The sequence below is a fragment of the Schistocerca americana genome, chromosome 3 (genome assembly GCF_021461395.2).
Source record: "Schistocerca americana isolate TAMUIC-IGC-003095 chromosome 3, iqSchAmer2.1, whole genome shotgun sequence".
Taxonomy (NCBI): domain Eukaryota; kingdom Metazoa; phylum Arthropoda; class Insecta; order Orthoptera; family Acrididae; genus Schistocerca; species Schistocerca americana.
Window position 1 is genome coordinate 629,250,589 of NC_060121.1, and position 21,647 is coordinate 629,272,235.

The 21,647-nt window shown below is 42.2% G+C and overlaps 1 protein-coding gene across 3 annotated transcripts in view; it reads right to left on the minus strand.

Annotated features, from left to right (window-relative positions):
• The window catches only part of LOC124607030 (heparanase-like), a 233,951-nt gene extending 212,606 nt beyond the window's left edge, over positions 1–21,345 (minus strand). The window contains exon 1 of one of the 3 annotated variants that reach the window (XM_047139198.1): positions 20,833–20,915. Coding sequence is in view for 2 of the 3 variants with exons in the window: in XM_047139197.1 (XP_046995153.1) it covers positions 20,914–21,107 (194 nt within the window). In the remaining variant the exon portion in view is untranslated. Of the gene's footprint in view, positions 1–20,832 lie in introns of all 3 variants that reach the window. The other 2 variants (XM_047139197.1, XM_047139199.1) reach the window with 2 other exon arrangements.
• Positions 21,346–21,647: the final 302 nt, after the last annotated feature.

The window sequence follows — 21,647 nt, forward strand, 5'->3', positions numbered from 1 at the left end:
CACAAACACCCCTCTTCTCAGGTAGCGAATCTGAATTTTATCCTGCTGTTTCTAAGGTGTTGGTCGAACAAATGAATTTTTTTCTTTCTTGCTCTTTAAAGTGCGTGCAGTATGAGTTTGCCCATCACTTTGAGTGCAAAAATGTGTCTTTTGAGTTCCTTTCACAGGAGTAGTTTGTTTGGACCATTCTTCTTTTTCCTTCCCATGGAATTCTTCGATTTCCTCTTTGGACAAAAGAATGAGGGCTGAGGATGTGTAAGATTTCATGACTCTTGTAAAATCCTCAAGCATTCTGAATGGCACCTGTATTTGGTCTGGAAAGATCATGATTTGTAGCATGGTGCTTCAGCAGGCCTCCTACACCATCACAAGGCCCCTTCCCGTGACGAGTATCACTGTATACCTAGTCAGTTGTCACAAGCGACTTACTCAATTCAAACAGCTGATAACGATTTTTAAAATGACTAGGAGCACCATCAGAAATAATGATAATCTTTTCTGTCCCAGTTTACAGCTGAAGAATTTTGCACATTTCTAGCAAAGCATGTGCTGAGTCATGTCCTGTGTCATCACTTATAACTGCAACACTTGTGGTCTTGTTTTTAAAATATGTCACGCCTGTAAAAATTGAAGCATGGTCATTACTCCAATGATACCCTTGTACTTCTTGTGGGAGAATTACAGACCAGTTCTCAGTAAAATCGCAGTGAAGCACTAAACATAGTTCTTCAGCCTGTACACACTCTTTCACTTCTGCAGAGTGTTGTTGCAATTTCTTCAGATACTGGTGTGTTACTGCTTCCACTGACCATTTACCAAGTTCATCAATGAAACTGTCAAAGGCTACAGTTTTCTCAATTAGTTTATTTTCCTCCTATGTCGCTCGTGTAATTTCTGCAGAGTTACCTGCTGTGTCTTCCAGGCCAAGTGTCTGTAAAGACAGTCCTCCCTTTCCAGGGCAGTCACCACATTCTTGAAACAAACAAGTCTCTCGCTTTACGTCACTGACTACTAATGACTTCATATGTCTAACCAATGTGTCACATGCTCTAGAACGTTCTTCAAAGTTACCACACAATGTTCAAAATTCACACGGTACACACACAAACAGACATCTCTAGGTGGGTGTGGAACTACCCAAATAGGTCGTTGTGCATAAAGTTTTGATCTTCCAATATGTGAAGTTGTATAGTTGCTCTTATAAATTACAAAACTTTCTTTTAATACTGCGAGTCATGTACTTCTTCACTTTCACAACTTTTTGTCCTTCTACTGTTACAGTTATAGTTTCTTTTCCGTTGGCACCCTGGTGAGAACAGCCCCATGTATCTTCCAGATTAAATGACTACACTATTTGAACTTGAGCTGCTTCTACATGATGACCATAATATGGATCTGGTCTTCTAAATACTCCTTTTACAGACCTCACATTTCTTGATTTGTCTACCATGTACTTTGATACTGATGGAACATGGTTCAAAATTGTTTTCTTTGAAAATGTCTATGGAATAATAGTTAAAACTTGCACCTTTTCACTCTAGGATGCACAATGTGTGGAAACTCCTGGCAAGAGGAAGATGGGATTCTACTTTGAAGAGTTTAGTCAGTTTTGCTGTAGTGTATTCATCCATAGCTTTAGTAATTTCTCTGCACTTTCTTGATGAATAGAGCTTGACTTGACTCCACTGACCACAGTTTCTTAACAGGACTAACAGCTACCTCTGTAGTTGACTGATTCAGGGTATTTAATTCTTCCTCTATTGCTGCAAAATATGCATCATCTGCACCATGGGAAGCTTCACCTTGTTCAGATACTATCATTGTTGTTATTCTGTCAAAACATTTAGAGCACAAAAAGTCGTCCCTGGAAACATCTTCACTTTGAAACAGAGTCTTCAAATGAGAAAATGAGAACACTTATTCCAAACCTGAACAAAGTCTGTTTTTTTTTCTTCCCCCCCCCCCCCCCTCCCCCCTTATATATTTGGTAAATTTGGAGAGGATATGGAGGCCAACAGGAACGGAACACAACTCTTGGATTTCTATACCAGTATGGGCTTAGTAATCACAAACTCCTTTTTTAAACATGAGAACATTCACCGGTATACTTGGGAAGGCAGGGGAAGAAACAGATCTGTCATTGACTATATAATAACAGATCAGGAATTCAGGAAGGCTGTGAGGGACACACGTGTATTCAGGGGATTCTTTGGTGACACTGATCACTATTTAATCTGCAGTGAAATTGGTATTGTGGGGCCAAAAGTGCCAGAGGTCAGGTCCATATGTAGAAGGATAAGAGTGGAGAAACTTCAGGATAAGGAAATCAGGCACAAGTGCATAACAGCGATCTCTGAAAGGTACCAGTTAGTTGAATGTAGTCAATTACAGTCATTGGAAAAGGAATGGACAAGGTACAGGGACACAGTACTAGAAGTGATTAAAGAATGTCTTGGAACAGTAGTGTGTAAAGGTAGGAGGAAGCAAACAGCTTGGTGGAATGACACAGTCAAGGCAGCCTGTAAAAGGAAAAAGAAGGCTTATCAAAAATGGCTATATACTAGAACTCAGGTAGACAGAGAAAGTTACGTGAAGAAAGAAACAAAGCCAAACAGATAATTGCAGCATCCAAGAAGAAATCTTGGGAAGACTTTAGAAACAGGTTGGAGACTTTGGGTCAAGCTGCTGGAAAGCCATTCTGGAGTGTAATTAGCAGTCTTCGAAAGGGAGGTAGGAAGGAAATGACAAGTATTTTGGACAGGTCAGGAAAACTGCTGGTGAATCCTGTTGATGGCTTGGGCAGATGGAGGGAATATTTTGAAGAGTTGCTCAATGTAGGTGAAAATACAATCAGTAATGTTTCTGATTTCGATGTACAGTGGGCTAGGAATGATGATGGACATAGGATCACATTTGAGGAAGTGGAGAAAATGGTCAATAGATTGCAGTGCAATAAAGCTGCCGGGGCGGATGAAATTAAGTCGGAAATCATCAAATACAGTGGAACGTCAGGTCTTAAATGGCTACACAGGATAACGGAAATGGCGTGAGAGTCAGGACAGGTTCCATTAGACTGGACGAAAGCAGTAATCACACCAATCTTTAAACATGGAAACAGAAAAGATTGTAACAACTACAAAGGTATCTCTTTAATCAGCATTGTGGGTAAAATCTTCTCAGGTATTGTTGAAAGGAAAGTGTGAGTATTAGTTGAGGACAAATTGGATGAAAATCAGTGAGGGTTTGGGCCTCTTAGAGGTTGTCAGGACCAGATCTTTAGCTTAAGGCAAATAATGGAGAAGTGTTACAAGTGGAACAGGGAATTGTATCTATGCATTATAGATCTAGAAAAGGCATATGACCCGGTTCCTAGGAGGAAGTTATTGTCTGTTCTACGAGATTATGGAATAGGAGGCAAACTTTTGCAAGCAATTAAAGGTCTTTACGTAGATAGTCAGGCAGCAGTTAGAGTTGACGGTAAATTGAATTCATGGTTCAGAGTAGTTTCAGGGGTAAGACATGGCTGCAACCTGTCTCCACTGTTGTTCATATTACTTACGGATCATATGTTGAAAACAATAGACTGGCTGGGTGAGATTAAGATATGTGAACCCAAAATTAGCAGTCTCGATTATGCGGATGACTTAGTTGTGATGGCAGATTCGATTGAAAGTTTGCAAAGTAATATTTCAGAGCTAGATCAGAAATGTAAGGACTAAGGTATGAATATTAGCATCTCCAAAATGAAAGTAATGTCAGTGGGAAAGAAATATAAACGGATTGAGTGCCAAATAGGAGGAACAAAGTTAGAACAGGTGGACGGATTCAAGTACTTGGGATGCATATTCTCACAGGATGGCAACATAGTGAAAGAACTGGAAGCGAGGTGTAGCAAAGCTAATGCAGTGAGCGCTCAGCTACGATCTACTCTCTTCTGCAAGAAGAAAGTCAGTACCAAGACTAAGTTATCTGTCCACCGTTCAATCTTTCGACCAACTTTGTTGTATGGGAGCAACAGCTGGGTTGATTCAGGTTACCTTATCAGTAAGGTTGAGGTTACGGATATGAAAGTAGCTAGGATGACTGCAGGTACTAGTAGATGGGAACAATGCCAGGAGGGTGTCCACAATGAGAAAATCGAAGAAAAACTGGGAATGAACTCTATAGATGTAGCAGTCAGGGCGAACAGGCTTAGATGGTGGGGCCATGTTACACGCATGGGAGAAGCAAGGTTACCCAAGAGACTCATGGGTTCAGCAGTAGAGGGTAGGAGGAGTTGGGGTAGACCGGTGAGAAGGTACCTGGATTCGGTTAAGAATGATTTTGAAGTAATAGGCTTCACATCAGAAAAGGTACCAGTGTTAGCATTGAATAGGGGATCATGGAGGAATTTTATAAGGGGGACTATGCTCCAGACTGAACGCTGAAGGGCATAATCAGTCTTAAATGATGATGATGATGATGATGATGATGATGTCTTATATATCACTCTTATGGATATGCAAATATTCAGCACACTTCACTCTCCTGTGGCCCCAGTCAGAAGACATTTCAAACAGCCCTTTTCATAAAACACACAGCAACTGTGTCAACTGGCAAATTCCTCACGAAAACACAAAATTCACTGGATGGTCTCAGATTTCTTAGAAGCCTCTTCAGTAAACAAATTAGCTATGAACAACTACAATACAGGAACCTGCAACGAACAACCACAACAAAGAGACTGACAAGAAACTACAACAAAGCGTAAGAAATATCTGCAACAATGAAAGTAAAAAGAAATAACTGCAACAAAGAAAGTGATAAGAAATAACTGCAACAAAGACAATAGAAATAAACATTGTAACAAAGAAATTAGTAAGAAACTTCAGTGAAGACACATTACCCTCGAAAGTTAGAAAAATGATTTTTTTAAAAAAACCTGTTCAACTTAAAACTGGAAGCTCTCCTTTACATAGAATATAGTACTACATGGTACTAGCCAACAGGGAAAATATCTAACTTTTCTGGATTGGAATTTTTTTAAAAAAATTTCTTTTTTTGTAAATTATAAAAAGAATTCAAAAGATGACAGTAAAGGAATTTTGACAGGTATGTCCAAATGGAGGGTACCATTGTAATTATAAAGCAATTATGTTTCAAATAAAAAAAACTCTAACAAAATATCTAGAACTGTTACAGAGATACAGCATTTTTTTTAAAAATTCCGAAATTCGCATCTTCAAAATGGCGTTCACAGTATCATCTTTGGATGCCTGTAGCTCGTAGCAAGAATTTTTTTGGAGAAAACAAAAAAATATGTGTTTCTTACTTACTCCTGAATTTTAACATATGCTAAATTCAATAACATCCAAGACTATGAAGGTAGCCCCCCTACCTGAAGTGATACGGATTATGCCATCTTCTATTTTGCTGTATAAAAGTAGCAAGTTTTTTCCTTGTGACACATGACATTACTTTAAATATTATGCCAATAAAACTACAATTTAAATATTGAAGGACTCAATTAATATTTAATTAAATGTATTGCAGTGGCACCACCGTTTAGGATAGGTAAAGTTAGTTTTGTGTGATATTCTGAGCACAAGTTACAGCCAGGAGCGTGCCAGATTACAGTGAGTTACACATACCAATGGTTGCGAAGTAGAATGGACGCCACAGGGCTGTCGAACTGCTGAAAAGAGTAAACGCAGCGGTATGCATGGCGCAAGTTACAGGCAGAAGGGGCCCACTGCCTCAACCTAGGTGTTCTATGTATGTGACTCAGAGCAGTGCGTTAGCAAAACAGTGGCGCACAGCCGATTATAAATAGGTGCCGTTTTCTAACGAGATTCATTCAAGTGTGGCAGCTCTCCTGGACAGCGAGGCATGTCACACCACTGGGCGACACACAGCAACAGATGGGGCTCCAGTGTCCCAGTCCACGGCGGGTCGTTGGTTCGACCCTTTGGCGCTCACGCAGGGTCCGCAGCCAGCCAGCGGCGGGCCACTCTTTGGCTCGCTACCGCGGGCAGTTGTCTCGGCTCCTGACACACGCCGGAGACATCCTGAGGCGAGGGCCACAGATTCGGATGGCAGATCACAAGCGCTTGTTCGTCGCCACGATCTCAGCCACACTGGTGAGGAGAAGAACGCAGCTGGCTGCCCAGACCACTGAGCCAACTCCTGGCCTCCTGACGCACAAGGCCGACATACAGCACGTTGCACTGGGTCGCTGGGGCGGTGGCCTCAGCATTACGTGACTTAGACCAAGGTGAATGGCGTGCAGCAGTGGAAACAAATAAATCACTTGGAAAGTTCTTGACGAATTTTAATATGGCATCTCCTGGCTCCCAACCACTACATTTGGTGTCTTCCCACTACATTTGGTCATCCCGATACATTTGGTGGCAGAAGTCGCCTCAACATTTGGTGTCAGAATAGTGAAAGTCATCTGTACAGTACTACGTTCGAGCCCATTGCCTGCAGTACAGTCACAAGATGTGGTGAGTGCTGGCAAAATTGTTCTTTTTGAGTGTTGGATGTTTTCTTTCTTGTTTGTGTTTTGAGTATGGCCTGCCAGAAGCCACATTTTTAGATGTTTTGCTTGGGTATATTATTTTTTGTCAGAGTTAGTGTTAGTATATACGAGGCAGTACGATTTATTATTTTTTTCGTGGGATTTAATTACTTTTGTATTGGTTTATGGTGATACTGTCTATGACGATATAGAGCTGTAGGAAGTCAGGTTATTCTTGTACCTAATTGTTTTGTTTCAGGACTAACTGGGAATGAAAGCAAACACAATGGCAGAGTCAAGAACACAAGGTGTGTCGGAACCAGAAGCGGTGCGGATTTTGATGGAAAAGATAGCACAATTGACAGCGGACAATACGGAGTTAATAAATGAATTAACATCTGGAAGAGAGCGTGAAACCGCATCTGATCAGTTGTTGTTGCTTAGGGTGCAGGAGATAGATCCAGCTGCCGCAAGTTTGATTATTCCATTTTCTGGCAAGGCATCTGACTGAGGATGTGCGTTCGTCTGTGGAGGACTTGGAAACTCGGTGGTGAACGGTTGGTCCAATGAGCAGTTGTTACATATAGCCAAGATTAGATTAACGAGTGAAGCGAAAACATATGTAAGGTGTTCTGAGACCTTAAGGAAGGCAGGACAGTTTAAGCAGTTAAAGGAAGGGCTTTTGCAAGCAAGAAACAGAATAGTGCTTGGTACTTTAGGGAGAGGTTGAGTACAATGTCAAAGAGACAGAGGGAGACGGTAGAGAAATTTGTGGACAGGATAAGGGAAATTAATGAGTATACTTATGAGTTGGGTCAGAGCGATGAAGCAAATAATGTTCTGTTGCAGGAGGCCAAGCAAAGGGCACTTGATGTATTTTTGAGAGGGTTACCAGTGCATATGTCACGGAAAGTGCATGAAGGGACTCCGAAAGATTTGTATTTGGCCATTCAGCTGGCAATTCAATGCGAGGAAATAGGCGTTGCAACAGGGGTACGTGATAGTCAAACAGTGTTCACAGCGGGTATAAAATGTTGTTAGTGTGGTCGTACGAGACATGTGCAGAGGCAATGTACCCAGTCACCAAGGAAGGGGTGGAAATTGGCAGCAGGAAGAATGGAGAAGTGGAGATAGGAGAGGTGGACAATTGTGAAACGGCAGAGGGGGGCCAGCCCAAGACCCACGTAAGGGAGCTCCCGTTTAATTTCAATGCTACGAGTATGTATGCAGAGATGGAATATTCAGTGGTATGATCCATATGACCTAATAAGTTTAAGATTTTGTTGGACACAGGGGCGCAAGTGTCAGTGGCTACTAAGAATATACTGGGACGAAGGAAGTTAGACCCACCACATTATAGGCTGCGTGGAGTGGGGGATAAGGAAGTCACGACTTTGAGGTCGGTGACAGTTGACTTTCGAATAGAGAAAGTCCGATTTAATTCATGCATGGAGGTAGTACCATGGGTAAGTGAGGGCTACGACATGATCCTCGGAGTAGATTTCTTGCATCAACATCATGCCAACATTGACCTTGGACAATGAACTGTGGAACTTGGTGGAATGTTATTTCAGCTAGGGGAAACTGTTGTCAATGCAGAGCAGTCGCGAGGGGCATTCAACGTAATGAACAAACCAATTGAACCGCATACATTAGCATTAAGGCTTAATTCACATGAGTGTGTGTGTGTTTGTGTGTGTGTGTGTGTAGTGGCACCGGGAAGTTGCTTTGGGTAAGTGTGGAGTCGAATCTACCTGTGGGTACGGTATGTGTTATTGAACCATTGGAGGATAATGAAGTTTTGGGTTCACTGGGGGTGCTTTGTGAAACGTAGTGTTGTACGCTACAGGAGGGGAACGATGGGCGAGTAGTTCCCATGAACATGGATAATTTTAGCGCTGTAGACGTGAATTTGAGAAAAGGAGTTTTAGTAGCAAATCTGGATGTGCCAGATGACGAAGACTGGTGTTCGAGAGGTAGGCGAAGCAATCAACCACTAACTGTCGATAGAACTGCACTGCGTGACAAAATTAAGCATTTGAAAGGAGGAGAAAAAGAGCATATGGAAGAATTATTGTAGGAATTTAAGGATTAGTTTTTTTCCACAAGGGCCGTTACCAGCAACTCCATTAGTTCAACATAGGATACCAACAGGGAATGAAGCACCAGTTTACCATAAACCATACAGTATACCAAGGTATTTGCAGCCAACTGTGGAAGATTTCATTGATCAGCAGCTTGCGGATCGTATTATAGAGCATAGTGATAGTTGCTGGGGAGCAGGCATTGTCGTTGTACCTAAAAAATCTGCAGATGGAACTAAGAAATACAGGTTCTGTTGTTACTACCGATACCTCAATAATAAGACAGTAATGGACGCATACCCCATTCCAAACATATCGGAGACTTTGCATCACTTAGGACAGTGCCAGTACTTTTCGACAATGGAATTGACAAGTGGTTATCATCAATTACAGATGGCTCCAGAGGATCGTCCAAAAACTGCTTTCTCCACACCTGGAGGCCATTATCAGTACATTAGAATGCCATTCGGTTTGAAAAATGCTCCGGCAACATTTCAGAGGTTGCTAGACAGTGTCTTGAGGGGTTTGAAACCACGGCAGAGTTTGGTCTATTTGGATGCCATTATAGTGTTTTCAAGTAGTATGGAGCAACATAAACAGTGGTTAAGGGAAGTCTTTATGAGGTTAAGAGCAGCTCGTTTGACATTGAGCCTGAAGAAATGTCAGTTTGTATTAGAAGAAGTAAAATATCTGGGTCATATTATCAGTAATGACGGAGTTCGTGAAGAGTTTTGCAAATTTAAGACAGCTGTTGACACGATTGTTATGGGAGGGTGTGAAATTTGAGTGGACAGAAGAGTGTCAGAAAGCATTTAACAAACTGAAAGAAGTGTTAACATCAAGTCCGGTTCTTGTGTTTCCAGATTTTGAAAAGGAGTTTATATTAGCTTGCAATGCATCGACTCAAGCATAAGGGTGTGTTCTTAGTCAGGAAATTGATGGGAAAGAACATCCTGCAGCCTACACGTCTAGGCAGTTAAATGCAGCAGAGAGGAATTACTCAACAACTGAGAGGGAGATGCGTAGCGTAATCTTTGGAATCACATATTTTAAATGTTATTTGTATGGGAGAAGATTTCAGATAGTGACAGATCATGCTGCATTGAAGTGGTTGTTCAGGCTGAAGGATCCGTCCACTAGACTCGCTCGATGGGCTGTGAGGCTTAGTGAATTCGACTATGAGGTGGTGCACAAGCCTGGGAAGAAGCACGGTAACGCGGATGCAGTAAGTAGGAAAGTGGCAAAAGTAGAAGTCGTAGGTTATGACCTAGCAGTATGGCAAGAATCACAGGATGCGGATGGTTGTAAATTGTATAAGACACAGCCACTATTTAATATGTACAATGGTCTTCTGTGCAGGGAAACAAAGTTAGGACCAAGGATAGTAGTGCCAGCAAAGTTGAGGGATGAGATTTTAAAGGAAGAACGTGATCACGTGTTATCCAGTCACGGAGGGTGGAGAGCGATGAATAGGAGAGTGGCGGAGAGGTATTGGTGGAGAGGTAGGAAAGTAGATGTGGATCAGTATGTCAAGAATTGTGTGTGCGCAGGGAGCAGATTTGAGTCAGAAACAGATACTGCTACAACAATTACCGGAAGCGACATGTCCATTTTCTTTGTTAGGGACTGATGTCTTAGGACCTTTTAGGCGAACAACATAAGGTAACAAATTCATTCTGACAATAATAGACCATTTTTCAAGGTATGTGGATATGGTGATGAGGGTGAAATTAGTAAAACATGTTGAGCACTTCGAGTGTGGCACAAATAGTAAACACAGCTACGGGGGTTCAAAAACTTCAGCCTCAGTTTTAGACCATGTACTTGCGGACAATGACAGAGAAGGCTGTAAAGTATTTATAAGAGATTTTGGCATTTTGAATCATTATTGTCAGATAATAAAGCTAAAGACAGGTTCAATGGAACCTGCAAAATTACAGGCCTGCAAAAGGATTTTTTCAGAACATACAACACATACTTTTTCTGGGGCATTGCCAAATCAAATCTGGGATGAAGTGTATATGGAAAGCAGTGTAGATGTTATGTTCTCAGAGTTTTGCACATTGTTTAAATTCATTTTTGAGGTGACATTTCCAAAAGTAGCCATTTCTACTGCTGCAGATAAGAAAATTGAATAGATACCTGTGGGTATTAGAAAGTCATCACAGACACTTAAATTTACGAGTTTACTGCAAAACTGCTGCACTGATCAATAGTTCGTTGAGTAGTGTCTCAGGTATAAAAAAGGATACAGGAGGGTACTGTTCGCAACAAAAAATCGTTTAATTATAAATTGATATACAATGCAGAAAATAAAAGCAAAGCAGTATGGGAAGTATTAAAACAAGAGACTAGAAAAGGCAGAACAGGCATTGTAACATACAAATTAAAGATGGAGATAAAATAATAGGAAGTTCTCAGAAATTAACTAATTTTGTAAATAATTATTTCTCTGGTACTGCGGAGAAGCTGCAGCAAAATCTTCCCAAAACACCTGAAGCATCCACAATGACTTACACAGCAAGCACAGTGATGTTTCTCATAACACAGCTTGAAGTTAAAGACAGTAAAATAAGAAGACAACAGGCATAAATAAGGTTTCTGTTTTTCTCCTAAAGGCATGCACAATAACATACATGCTCCATTAACAAAAATAATAAATGAATCTTTTAGTTCAGGTGTTTCCCCCAGAATACCTAAAGCAGGAAAGTACAGGCAATTTCATTGCTATCTTCATCGTCAAAAATAACTGTGGTAATCATACAAGAGAGACTGATAAGTTACATCCAAAAATACAACGTCTTTAACAAAGCACATTTTGGTTTCAGAAGTGGAAGACGTACAATGTTGGCCACAGCAGAGTTTATGAAAGTGGTACCTGAAGCTCTTAATAGGAATGATGGGGTTACATGCATTTTATTGGACTTGTCCATGGTTTTTGACAATGTTGATCATACAATACTATTGAGCAACCTCAAAGTGCTAGGAAAAAGGGGAACAGTGAATGAGTGGTCTCAGTCTTATGTGGAAACAGAGTGCAAAACATGGAGATTGTTCACAGATCTGCTGCAGATAAATTTTTAGTAAAACAACTGTCAGCTAAGCAATATATAAACACAAGTATTCCTCAGAGTGATGTATTGTGTCCAATTCTCTCCTTAGCACATATCACTTTCTAGGCAGTGGAAGACATGGAGGAAAAATTCTCTTTGCCTGCATCGATGATTTCAGCCATAAATAGAAATATTAAAAAAGGTAGGAAGATTTTTCTGTTTAGCAAAAGTGACAAAAAGCAGATTTCAGAGTATTTGATGGCTCAACACAAAAGTTTTGTCTCAAGTACAGATAGTGTTGAGGATCAGTGGACAAAGTTCAAAACCATTGTACAATATGCATTAGATAAGTATGTGCCAAGCAAAATCGTAAGAGATGGAAAAGGGCCACTGTAGTACAACAACCAAGTTAGAAAACTGCTGCGGAAGCAAAGGGAACTTCACAGCAAACATAAATATAGCCAAAGCCTTGCAGACAAACGAAAATTACGCGAAGCGAAATGTAGTGTGAGGAGGGCTATGTGCTGACTTGGCAGAAAATCCTAAGAAATTTTGGTCTTATGTCAAAGCGGTAGGTGGATCAAAACAAAATGCCCAGACACTCTGTGACCAAAATGGTACTGAAACAGAGGATGACAGACTAAAGTCCAAAATACTAAATGTCTTTTTCCTAATCTGTTTCACAGAGGAAGACTGCACTGTAGCTCCTTCTCTAGATTGTCGCACAGATGACAAAATGGTAGATATTGAAATAGACGACAGAGGGATGGAGAAACAATTAAAATGGCTCAAAAGAAGAAAGGCCGCTGGACCTGATGGGATACCGATTTGATTTTACACAGAGTACACTAAGGAACTTGCCCCCTTCTTGCAGCGGTGTATTGTAGGTCTCTAGATGAGGGTAGCGTTCCAAAGGATTGGAAAAGGGCACAGGTCATCCCCATTTTCAAGAAGGGACATCAAACAGATGTGCAGAACTATAGACCTATATATCTAACATCGATCAGTTGTAGAATTTTGAAACACGTATTGTCTGAGTATAATGACTTTTCTGGAGACTAGAAATCTGCTCTGTAGGAATCAGCATGGGTTTCGAAAAAGACAATCGTGTGAAACCCAGCTCGCGCTATTCGTCCACGAGACTCAGAGGGCCTCAAACCAATTGTGTGACTGGATTGAAGAGTTCCTAGATAACAGAAAGTAGCATGTCATTCTCAATGGAGAGAAGTCTTCCAAGTAAGAGTGATTTCAGGTGTGCCGCAGGGAAGTGTCGTAGGACCGTTGCTATTCACAATATATATAAATGACCTTGTGGATAACATCGGAAGTCCACTGAGGCTTTCTGCAGATGATGCTGTAGTATATTGAGAGATTGTAACAATGGAAAATTGTACTGAAATGCAGGAGGATCTGCAACAAATTGACGCATGGTGCAGGGAATGGCAATTGAATGTCAATGTAGACAAGTGTAATGTGCTGCAAATACATAGCAAGAAATATCCTTTATCATTTAGCTACAATATAGCAGGTCAGCAGCTGGAAGCAGTTAATTCCATAAATTATCTGGGAGTACGCATTTGGAGTGATTTAAAATGGAATGATCATATAAAGTTGACCATCGGTAAAGCAGATGCCAGACTGAGATTCAATGGAAGAATCCTAAGGAAATGCAATCCGAAAATACACTTGTTCGCTCACTGCTTTTTTGTTTTTGTTTTGGTTTTAGGGCGCAAAACTGCTATGGTCATTAGCGCCCGGTCCGTGACGTAGGAAACAGTAAAAAACCGAAAATGGAAACCAGCAGCAACGGGAACGAAACTCAAAAATGATGTCATTTCACTGGCACTAATAAACTCGAGAACGCGATCGGCCGAGCGCGTGTCATCTGCTAAAATTGACGATATATCAGGCGACAGCTGTAGACGGGCGCGTAACGGAGTAAAATAGGGGCACTCAATTAAAAGGTGTCTTACCGTCCACAGCTGAGAGCAGTGGGGACAGAGTGGGGGAGGATCGCCGCTTAAAAGATGTCGAAGGCTAAAAAGACAGTGCCCTATCCGGAGTCTAGTTAAAATTACTTCCTCCCGACGACGCGTTCGGGAGGAAGAGGTCCAAGCACAAGGAAGAGCTTTCACGTCCCACAATTTATTATGGGGAAGTGTCAACCAATGTGCGTGCCATAAAAGAACAACACGACGACAGAAAACGCTCCGTAGATCGGCGAAGGGAATCGATTGAATAGCTGGCCGAAGACGAGAGACTGCAGCCTTGGCCGCTATATCGGCCGCCTCATTTCCACAGATACCAACGTGTCCCGGGAGCCAGAGGAACGCCACCAAGACGCCCCCCAGGTGGATGAAGCGCAGACAGTCCTGAATCCGGTGGACCAGAGGGTGGACAGGGTAAAGAGCTTGGAGACTGAGGAGAGAGCTGAGAGAATCTGAACAGATAACATACTGTAACCGCTGATGGCGGTGGATGTAGTGGACAGCCTGGAGAACAGTGTAAAGCTCCGCAGTATAAACCGAACACTGGTCGGGAAGCCAAAATTGATTTGAGGTGTCGCCAACAATATAGGCACTCCCTACACCAAACGATGTTTTTGAACCATCAGTGTAAATAAATGTGGATTCCTTCATTTGTGCACATAGAGCAGAAAATGCCCGACGATAAACAAGTGAAGGGGTATCATCCTTGGGAAACTGACAAAGGTCACGGAGCAGACAGATCCGGGGACGGAGCCAAGGCGGTGCTGTACCCCAAGTTGTCAAGAAGGTTTTAGGAAAGCGGAAGGAAAGAGAATGGAGCAGTTTACGGAAGCGGACTCCCGGTGGTAGTAGGGAGGAAGGGCGGCCTGCATACCCTACATCAAAGGAGGCGTCGGAAAAAATGTCATGGACTGGATTAGCAGGCATGGAAGACAGGTGGCTAGCATAACGACTCAGAAAGACTGCTCGCCGATTGGACAGCGGAGGTTCAGCAGTCTCAGCATGAAGGCTTTCCACAGGGCTGGTGTAAAAAGCTCCAGCCACCAAACGTAATCCACGGTGGTGGATAGAGTCGAGATGCCGAAGAATAGACGGCCGAGCAGAGGAGTAGACTTTGCTTCCATAGTCCAATTTCGAGCGCACTAAAGCGCGATAGAGGCGGAGAAGGACCACTCGGTCCGCTCCCCAGGAGGTACCATTTAGGACACGGAGGGTGTTGAGGGATCACAGACAGCGAGCCGAAAGATAGGAAACGTGGGAGGACCAGCACAGTTTTCTGTCAAACATAAGACCCAAGAATTTAGCGACGTCCGAAAACGGAAGGTTGACAGGTCCTAGATGTAAGGAGGGTGGATGAAACTCCTTTGGCTACGTAAGGAGTTTCATCCACCCTCCTTACATCGCCAAAAATTAACACAAACGGTCTTACTGGGAGAAAAACGGAAGCCGGTTTCGATGCTCCAAGAGTGGAGGCGATCGAGACATCCTTGAAGACGTCGTTCAAGAAGGCTGGTCCGTTGAGAGCAGTAGTAGATTGCAAAATCGTCCACAAAGAGGGAGCCCGAGACATCAGGAAGGAGACAATCCATAATTGGATTTATGGCAATGGCAAACAGTACAACACTCAGCACGGAGCCCAGGGGTACCCCGTTTTCTTGGGAGAAAGTAGTGTTCACCCGCACTCTAAATGTGCGTTCTGCCATAAATTCGCGAAGAAAAAGGGGCAGCCGACCTCAAAAGCCCCAAGAGAACAGTGTGCGGAGGATGCCTGTCCTCTAACAGGTATCGTATGCTCTCTCCAGATCAAAAAATATTGCTACTGTTTGGCGTTTCAAGATAAAAATGGTTCATGATATAAGTGGAGAGAGCAACAAGATGGTCAACTGCAGAACGATGCTTTCGGAATCCGCATTGGGCAGGTGTTAAAAGACTGTGTGACTCCAGCCACCAAGCTAAACAGCAATTCACCATACGCTCCAAACCTTACATACACTACTCGAGAGAGAAATGGGGTGATAGCTAGAGGGGAGATGTTTGTCCTTTCCAGGTTTCGGAACAGGAACGACAATAGCTTCCCACCATCGTCTGGGAAAAGTACTGTCGGTCCAAATTCGATTATAAAGGCGAAGGTGGTAACGCAGACTATGGGTTGATAAATGCAGCAACATTTGGACGTGGATACCATCCGGTCCTGGGGCGGAGGAGCGAGAAGAAGAGAGTGCATGTTGGAGTTCCCGCATGGAGAAAACAGTATTGTAGCTTTCGCGATTTTGAGAGGAGAAAGCAAGAGGTCGCACTTCCGCTGCACATTTCTTCGGGAGAAACGCTGGCGAGTAATTTGAAGAGCTCGAAATCTCAGCAAAGTGCTGACCCAATGAGTTAGAAATTGCAATGGGGTCCACTAATGTATCATGCACGACAGTGAGCCCAGAGACCGGGGAGAAACTAGGCACGCCTGAGAACCGTCGAAGCCGACTCCAAACTTCCGAGGAGGGAGTGAAGGTGTTAAATGAGCTAATAAAGAATTTCCAGCTTGCCTTCTTGCTATCGCGGATGACGCAACGGCATCGCGCACGGAACTGCTTATAGCGGATACAGTTGGCCAAAGTAGGATGGTGGTGGAAAACGCGAAGAGCATGTCGCCACTCACGTATTGCGTCACTGCACGCCTCGTTCCACCAAGGAACTGGGGGGCGCCGGGGCAATTCGGAGGTGCGTGGTATTGAATGTTCCGCAGCTGTAAGAATAACGTCGGTAATATGTGTGACCTCATTGTCGACGCTGGGAAAGTGACGGTCATCGAATGTCGCTAGAGATGAAAAAAGTGTCCAATCGGCTTGGACAAACTTCCAGCGTCGCGGGCGCATATATGGCAGTTGAGGCTGCAGTCTAAGGACACATGGAAAGTGGTCACTGGAGTGTGTATCATCAAGGGTGAACCATTCGAAGCGCCAAGCTAGCGGAACAGTACCGACCGAAAGGTCCAAATGAGAGAAATTTGTCGTGGAGGCAGACAAAAATGTAGGGACCCCAATGTTGAGGCAAACTAGATCCGCTTGGAGGAAGACGTCTAGCAATAGTGAGCCACGTGGACAAGGATGTGGAGATCCCCAAAACGGGTGATGGGCATTGAAGTCCCCAACCAGCAAATAGGGGGGTGGAAGCTGACCAAGAAGATGAAGGAGATCAGCTCGTGCCATTGGTGTGGACGATGGAATGTATACAGTACAAAGAGAAAAGGTATATCCAGAAAGGGAAAGACGGACAGCGACAGCTTGGAAGGAAGTGTTTAAGTGGATTGGGTGATAATGGAGAGTATCATGGAGAAGAATCATGAGTCCTCCATGGGCTAGAGTGCCTTCAACAGAGGGGAGATCAAATCGGACAGACTGAAAATGGGGGAGAACAAAGCGGTCATGGGGACACAGCTTTGTTTCCTGAAGACAGAAGATGACCGGCGAGTAGGATCGTAAGAGGATCGACAATTCATCCCGGTTGGCTCGAATGCCGCAGATATTCCAGTGGATAATGGACATAGGGTGAACAGAAAATGGAGGAATGTGACGAAGGTTGCCGTCAACTCAACGACTGCTCAGAGCTTGCGACCGACAGCATGGAATGGCATTCAGTCGAAGGCAGAAGATCTTGATCCACAGGTTGTTCAGCAGCAGCTCCTGCCACCAGCGATCGGCCGGTTGATCGGCCGCCAGCAGTGCGCCTCGGTGACACAGAAGACGGCCGAGGGCGATTTCCGCCAGGTGGTGCTGTAGATGGGACACGCCTTGGCGGAGAAGGAGATGAACTGGGTTTCTTAGTAGCCTTCTTGGAAATATGATGTTTAGATGAAGGAGGAACCGATGGTTGTGAAGTTGGGGTACGTAAAAAATCTTCACGAGTATGCTCTTTTTTCGAAGTCTTCGTGTCTGACTTTTGGGCTCGAGATTTAGCAGAACCCGATGAAGGGCGAGCCATAGAGTGGGCAGGCGAAAGTGGTAAGGTTGAACGGGCGATCTTTGCGCTGGACGATCTGACGACCGTGGCACTAAAGGTGAGGTCGCAAGTCTGCGTGGCCGCCTCCTTTGTTGGCCGAGGAGAAGCAAGGACAGTGCTGTATTTTCCTGTCTGAGGCACGGTGGGCTGTCGACTGGCGAATAATTTTCGAGCAGCAAAGGTCGACACCTTTTCCTTCATTCTGATTTCCTGGATGAGCTTTTCGTCTTTAGAAACGGGGCAATCTCGAGAGGAAGCAGCGTGGTCACCCATACAGTTGATGCAGTGAGGGGATGGAGGTGGACAAGCACCCTCATGGGCATCCTTGCCACACGTAACACATTTGGCCGGATTGGAACAGGACTGGCTGGTGTGATTGAACCGCTGACACCGACAGCAATGTGTAGGGTTTGGGACGTAAGGGTGAACGGAAATTATCTCATAGCCTGCTTTGATTTTCTATGGGAGTTGAACTTTGTCAAATGTCAAGAAGACAGTGCAGGTTGGAATGATGTTCGTGTCAACCCTTTTCATAACTCTGAACAGCCGTTACGCCCTGGTCAGACAGGTAGTGTCACAAATTGGTGCTGTGACCCCCGAGCGCCATGGTGAATGTTATATATATTTGATAACTTAGTGACTTTTTATGATCTCATAACATGTTTTGTAGGCTACAAATTGCACTTCAAGCATGCCTCTAGAGATCATGAATGAATTTGTTTTCTAAAGTTATTATGTGAATTTCTTTTGTTAGTAAACCTCAGTTCCTCTTAGAAATCTTATAGACAAAATAAAATTTGGTTTGAATAATGAATAAATTGTTTTATTTACCACAATAAAGTCTCTCCGTAAAAGGGATCAAGTGTCCCACATATGGTGAGACTTGATCCATTCTGCATGGCTTTAGTTTTTAATTTTTTATGGTGATAGTAAATAGCAAAGGATTGAATTAAAAATAGGGACAGAAAGAGTTAAAAACTGACTATTTATTATACATTTTAGTTCTTTCCTTATGTTTATACCAACCGCTTTAAAAAATAAAATGTAAAAAAGGGATCAAGTCTCACCACTCTCCCCTAACATGTATGAAAAGTCTAATTTATCTTTTTGTGTTCATTATAAGGAATTTAGTGATTTTGAAGAATATGGTAATGCGCACCCTGTTGATTTTATTAACCAATTCAACAATCTACCAGAAAATATGAATGGTAAAAAAAAAAAAAGTATTTTGTGAGGGAATATTTAGGAGGATGCTTCTATTACTGCCCTGCTGCTATTGCTGAATCTTATAGTGCATGGCAGTGTTTGATTTGGAGAGAAAAAAAAACTATAAAATGCATGTTTGACCATAAGCTACTTTTATTTTAAACCCAAATATCGACCAGTTTCAGTCATGGACCACTTTCACGGATAAGGGTTAAAACGGTTTAAGCCAGCAACGATTACATATGTCATTACTTAAATAACGTGGAGAGCATGTCATGAATATCAATAGATGATACAGGACTTTTAGAAGTCAAAAATACTAATACCACGTGCACGCAGAGCGATACTCCGTACTTAGTATATTACAGGCAATAAAATACTGTTCTCTGACTTATTAGTTTACAGGCTTTTCCAGGTGCTCTTATTTATTGTCTTTATCATTAAAAATAAACTACATAGTTCATTTGAACTAGTTCAATAAGAACTATCTCAAAACGAATGGTTCCGCAAAAAGAATAACTTTGCCCATACATATTAATCATGACATCATAAAACTGTTAGGTTGGTTGGTTGGTTTGGGGGATTAAAGGGACCAGACTGCCATGGTCATCGGTCCCAAAACTGTTAGGTTAACTGTATGAGTATCAGAATGAAAATAGTGATGGTGAATAAAATTTGCTGCGAGCAAAACAAAAAAACATTTAAAGATTATGTAACAGAAATTTTTACAATGCTTGTGATATGGACGTTGTTATGGGGGCTGGATATGAAAACAATATAGTGTTTTGTAACCAGAGACCATGAGGCAGAGGTCTACTTTACAACATATGGTGTGTGTGGTTTGTACGCTTGGAGCAAAGAACATGTTAAGTACGTTGCACAATTTGCATTGCAGAGCCTTCTTGTAAGTCATCATGAGAAAACAAAGTGTCTGAAGGTAATTTGTATAATTTCTACTTATGGCAAGTGGTAAGCATCGTTACAGAATGTAGCCATATCCTAAGTGACGAGTATTCACAGCACTGTTGAGGAACAACTTTCAAGACTCCCTTATGACAGATACTTTGTGTTGTAGATGATGAAGGTTACGACAGTGTCCAAGATTGGCTTCTTAGTTAAGACGTCACAAGGGGTTCTGCATACCGATGATCTACAGCTTCCATATCACAATATTACTGTGTTTTCTATTACAGAGCACACACTGTGATTTCGTGGTTACATGTCGATGATAACAATCCTCCACTCTGACAAACACATTGAACATGACTATCAAACACTGACATACAGTTTGGTTTAAAATAGATAGGAAGATAATGGCTTACCGCCCCATGAAGATTTTTTTATTTAGCAGATTCACAGAAAAGCTAATACAAATGGCCGGAAGACGAATTTAAACTCACTCCTCCCAAATGCCAAGCCAGCTTTTTAAAAACTTATCTGAAAGAAATTCAGTTGTGGACAGTAAACTGTCACCAAAATGGAGGGCTAGTCCAGATCTATGAGCAAAAAAGCATGTAAGCTTATCTCATCTATCTTTCATTTTTGATAATGACATCAATCTCTTGATAGTTAAAGAAACCAGAGACCACGGTGTCGTGTTTCCTGTTGATCCCTTACCATTATGAAGGAGTTGCATCTCATTATGCTCTTTCATACAAATCACCATAAATACAATGACTTATAATTCTGGTTTCCAGTCACATCAGTACCACGACATCCACAACTGCTGGGTGAACTATTGAAATCTTATATCCCTTCCAGCCACAAGTGCTCCATAATATCACATGCTGAATCAGTTATAAGAAATAAAAAGGTTGTATACTAAAAGGGAGATGATATTGCCACAAACTAAGTTGCGTACGATAATCTTTTTGTGCTAGTACATCTCATACGAACTATAATATGGGATTGTAAAGAAAAATACCTATGGCCATTTTATTAATTAAACCCTAGGTACCGAATTTATTCAGGCAACAAATTTCTTTTGTGAATGATAAAAGGTTAAAAATTACCCCAGCACTAGAACTTAACTACATATTGTCAAATTCTGTAAAGATAAATAGATCGAGAAATAAGTACTTCGAAGCACTAACCAAAGATTTCGTCGCACCCATCCGTTGCGTATAAGGGCAGTGTCTATGGCAATACTGAGGTATTCCCTGTCGGTAATAAAAATGACGTTCGATGTGTTTACAAAAATCTGTTCACGCTGTGACTGTTTAGGCAAAACAGTCGTTGTAATCCAGTAGATATAGAGCAAACTAAGGCTTGCCATAAACATATGCATGGTCGATGTTCTCTTGCGCAAGGTAGTAACATGCGAACAAAAACTCGTGCCACACCGATTTGAGCAAATAGCTGGGCTGCCACTTTTCACAGTATTTGCATTTATCTAACGCACTGTATAGGAGGTAGTCGGCACACAATAATCTCTTCTACTTTCCTGCCTTTAAAACCGAAAATTTTTGATGTGTACTAGTCACTATCATTCAAATTTCCGCCTTACACGCTATGGTATACGTCCAGCCAAAGTTTATACAACCCGTTCTAAAGGCAGTTGCTGGGTGTTGAAGCATTCCTTTCAAAACGAGGAGTATATTTAGGGTAATGCTCTTTGCTGTACTCGTACCTTCGATAACTTGGAAGGCGCTGTATTTAATTGCGTGTTGTGCCAGTATACTATTTCAAGGCAACTTCACATTGAAGATTTATCACAAACACGTCACCATGGTACATTAAATTCAATTAATGGTGAATGTAAGCTAATAATGCAATGAGCAATGCGTGATGCATTGAGTGACTACCGTAACAGAATATTATCAAATGA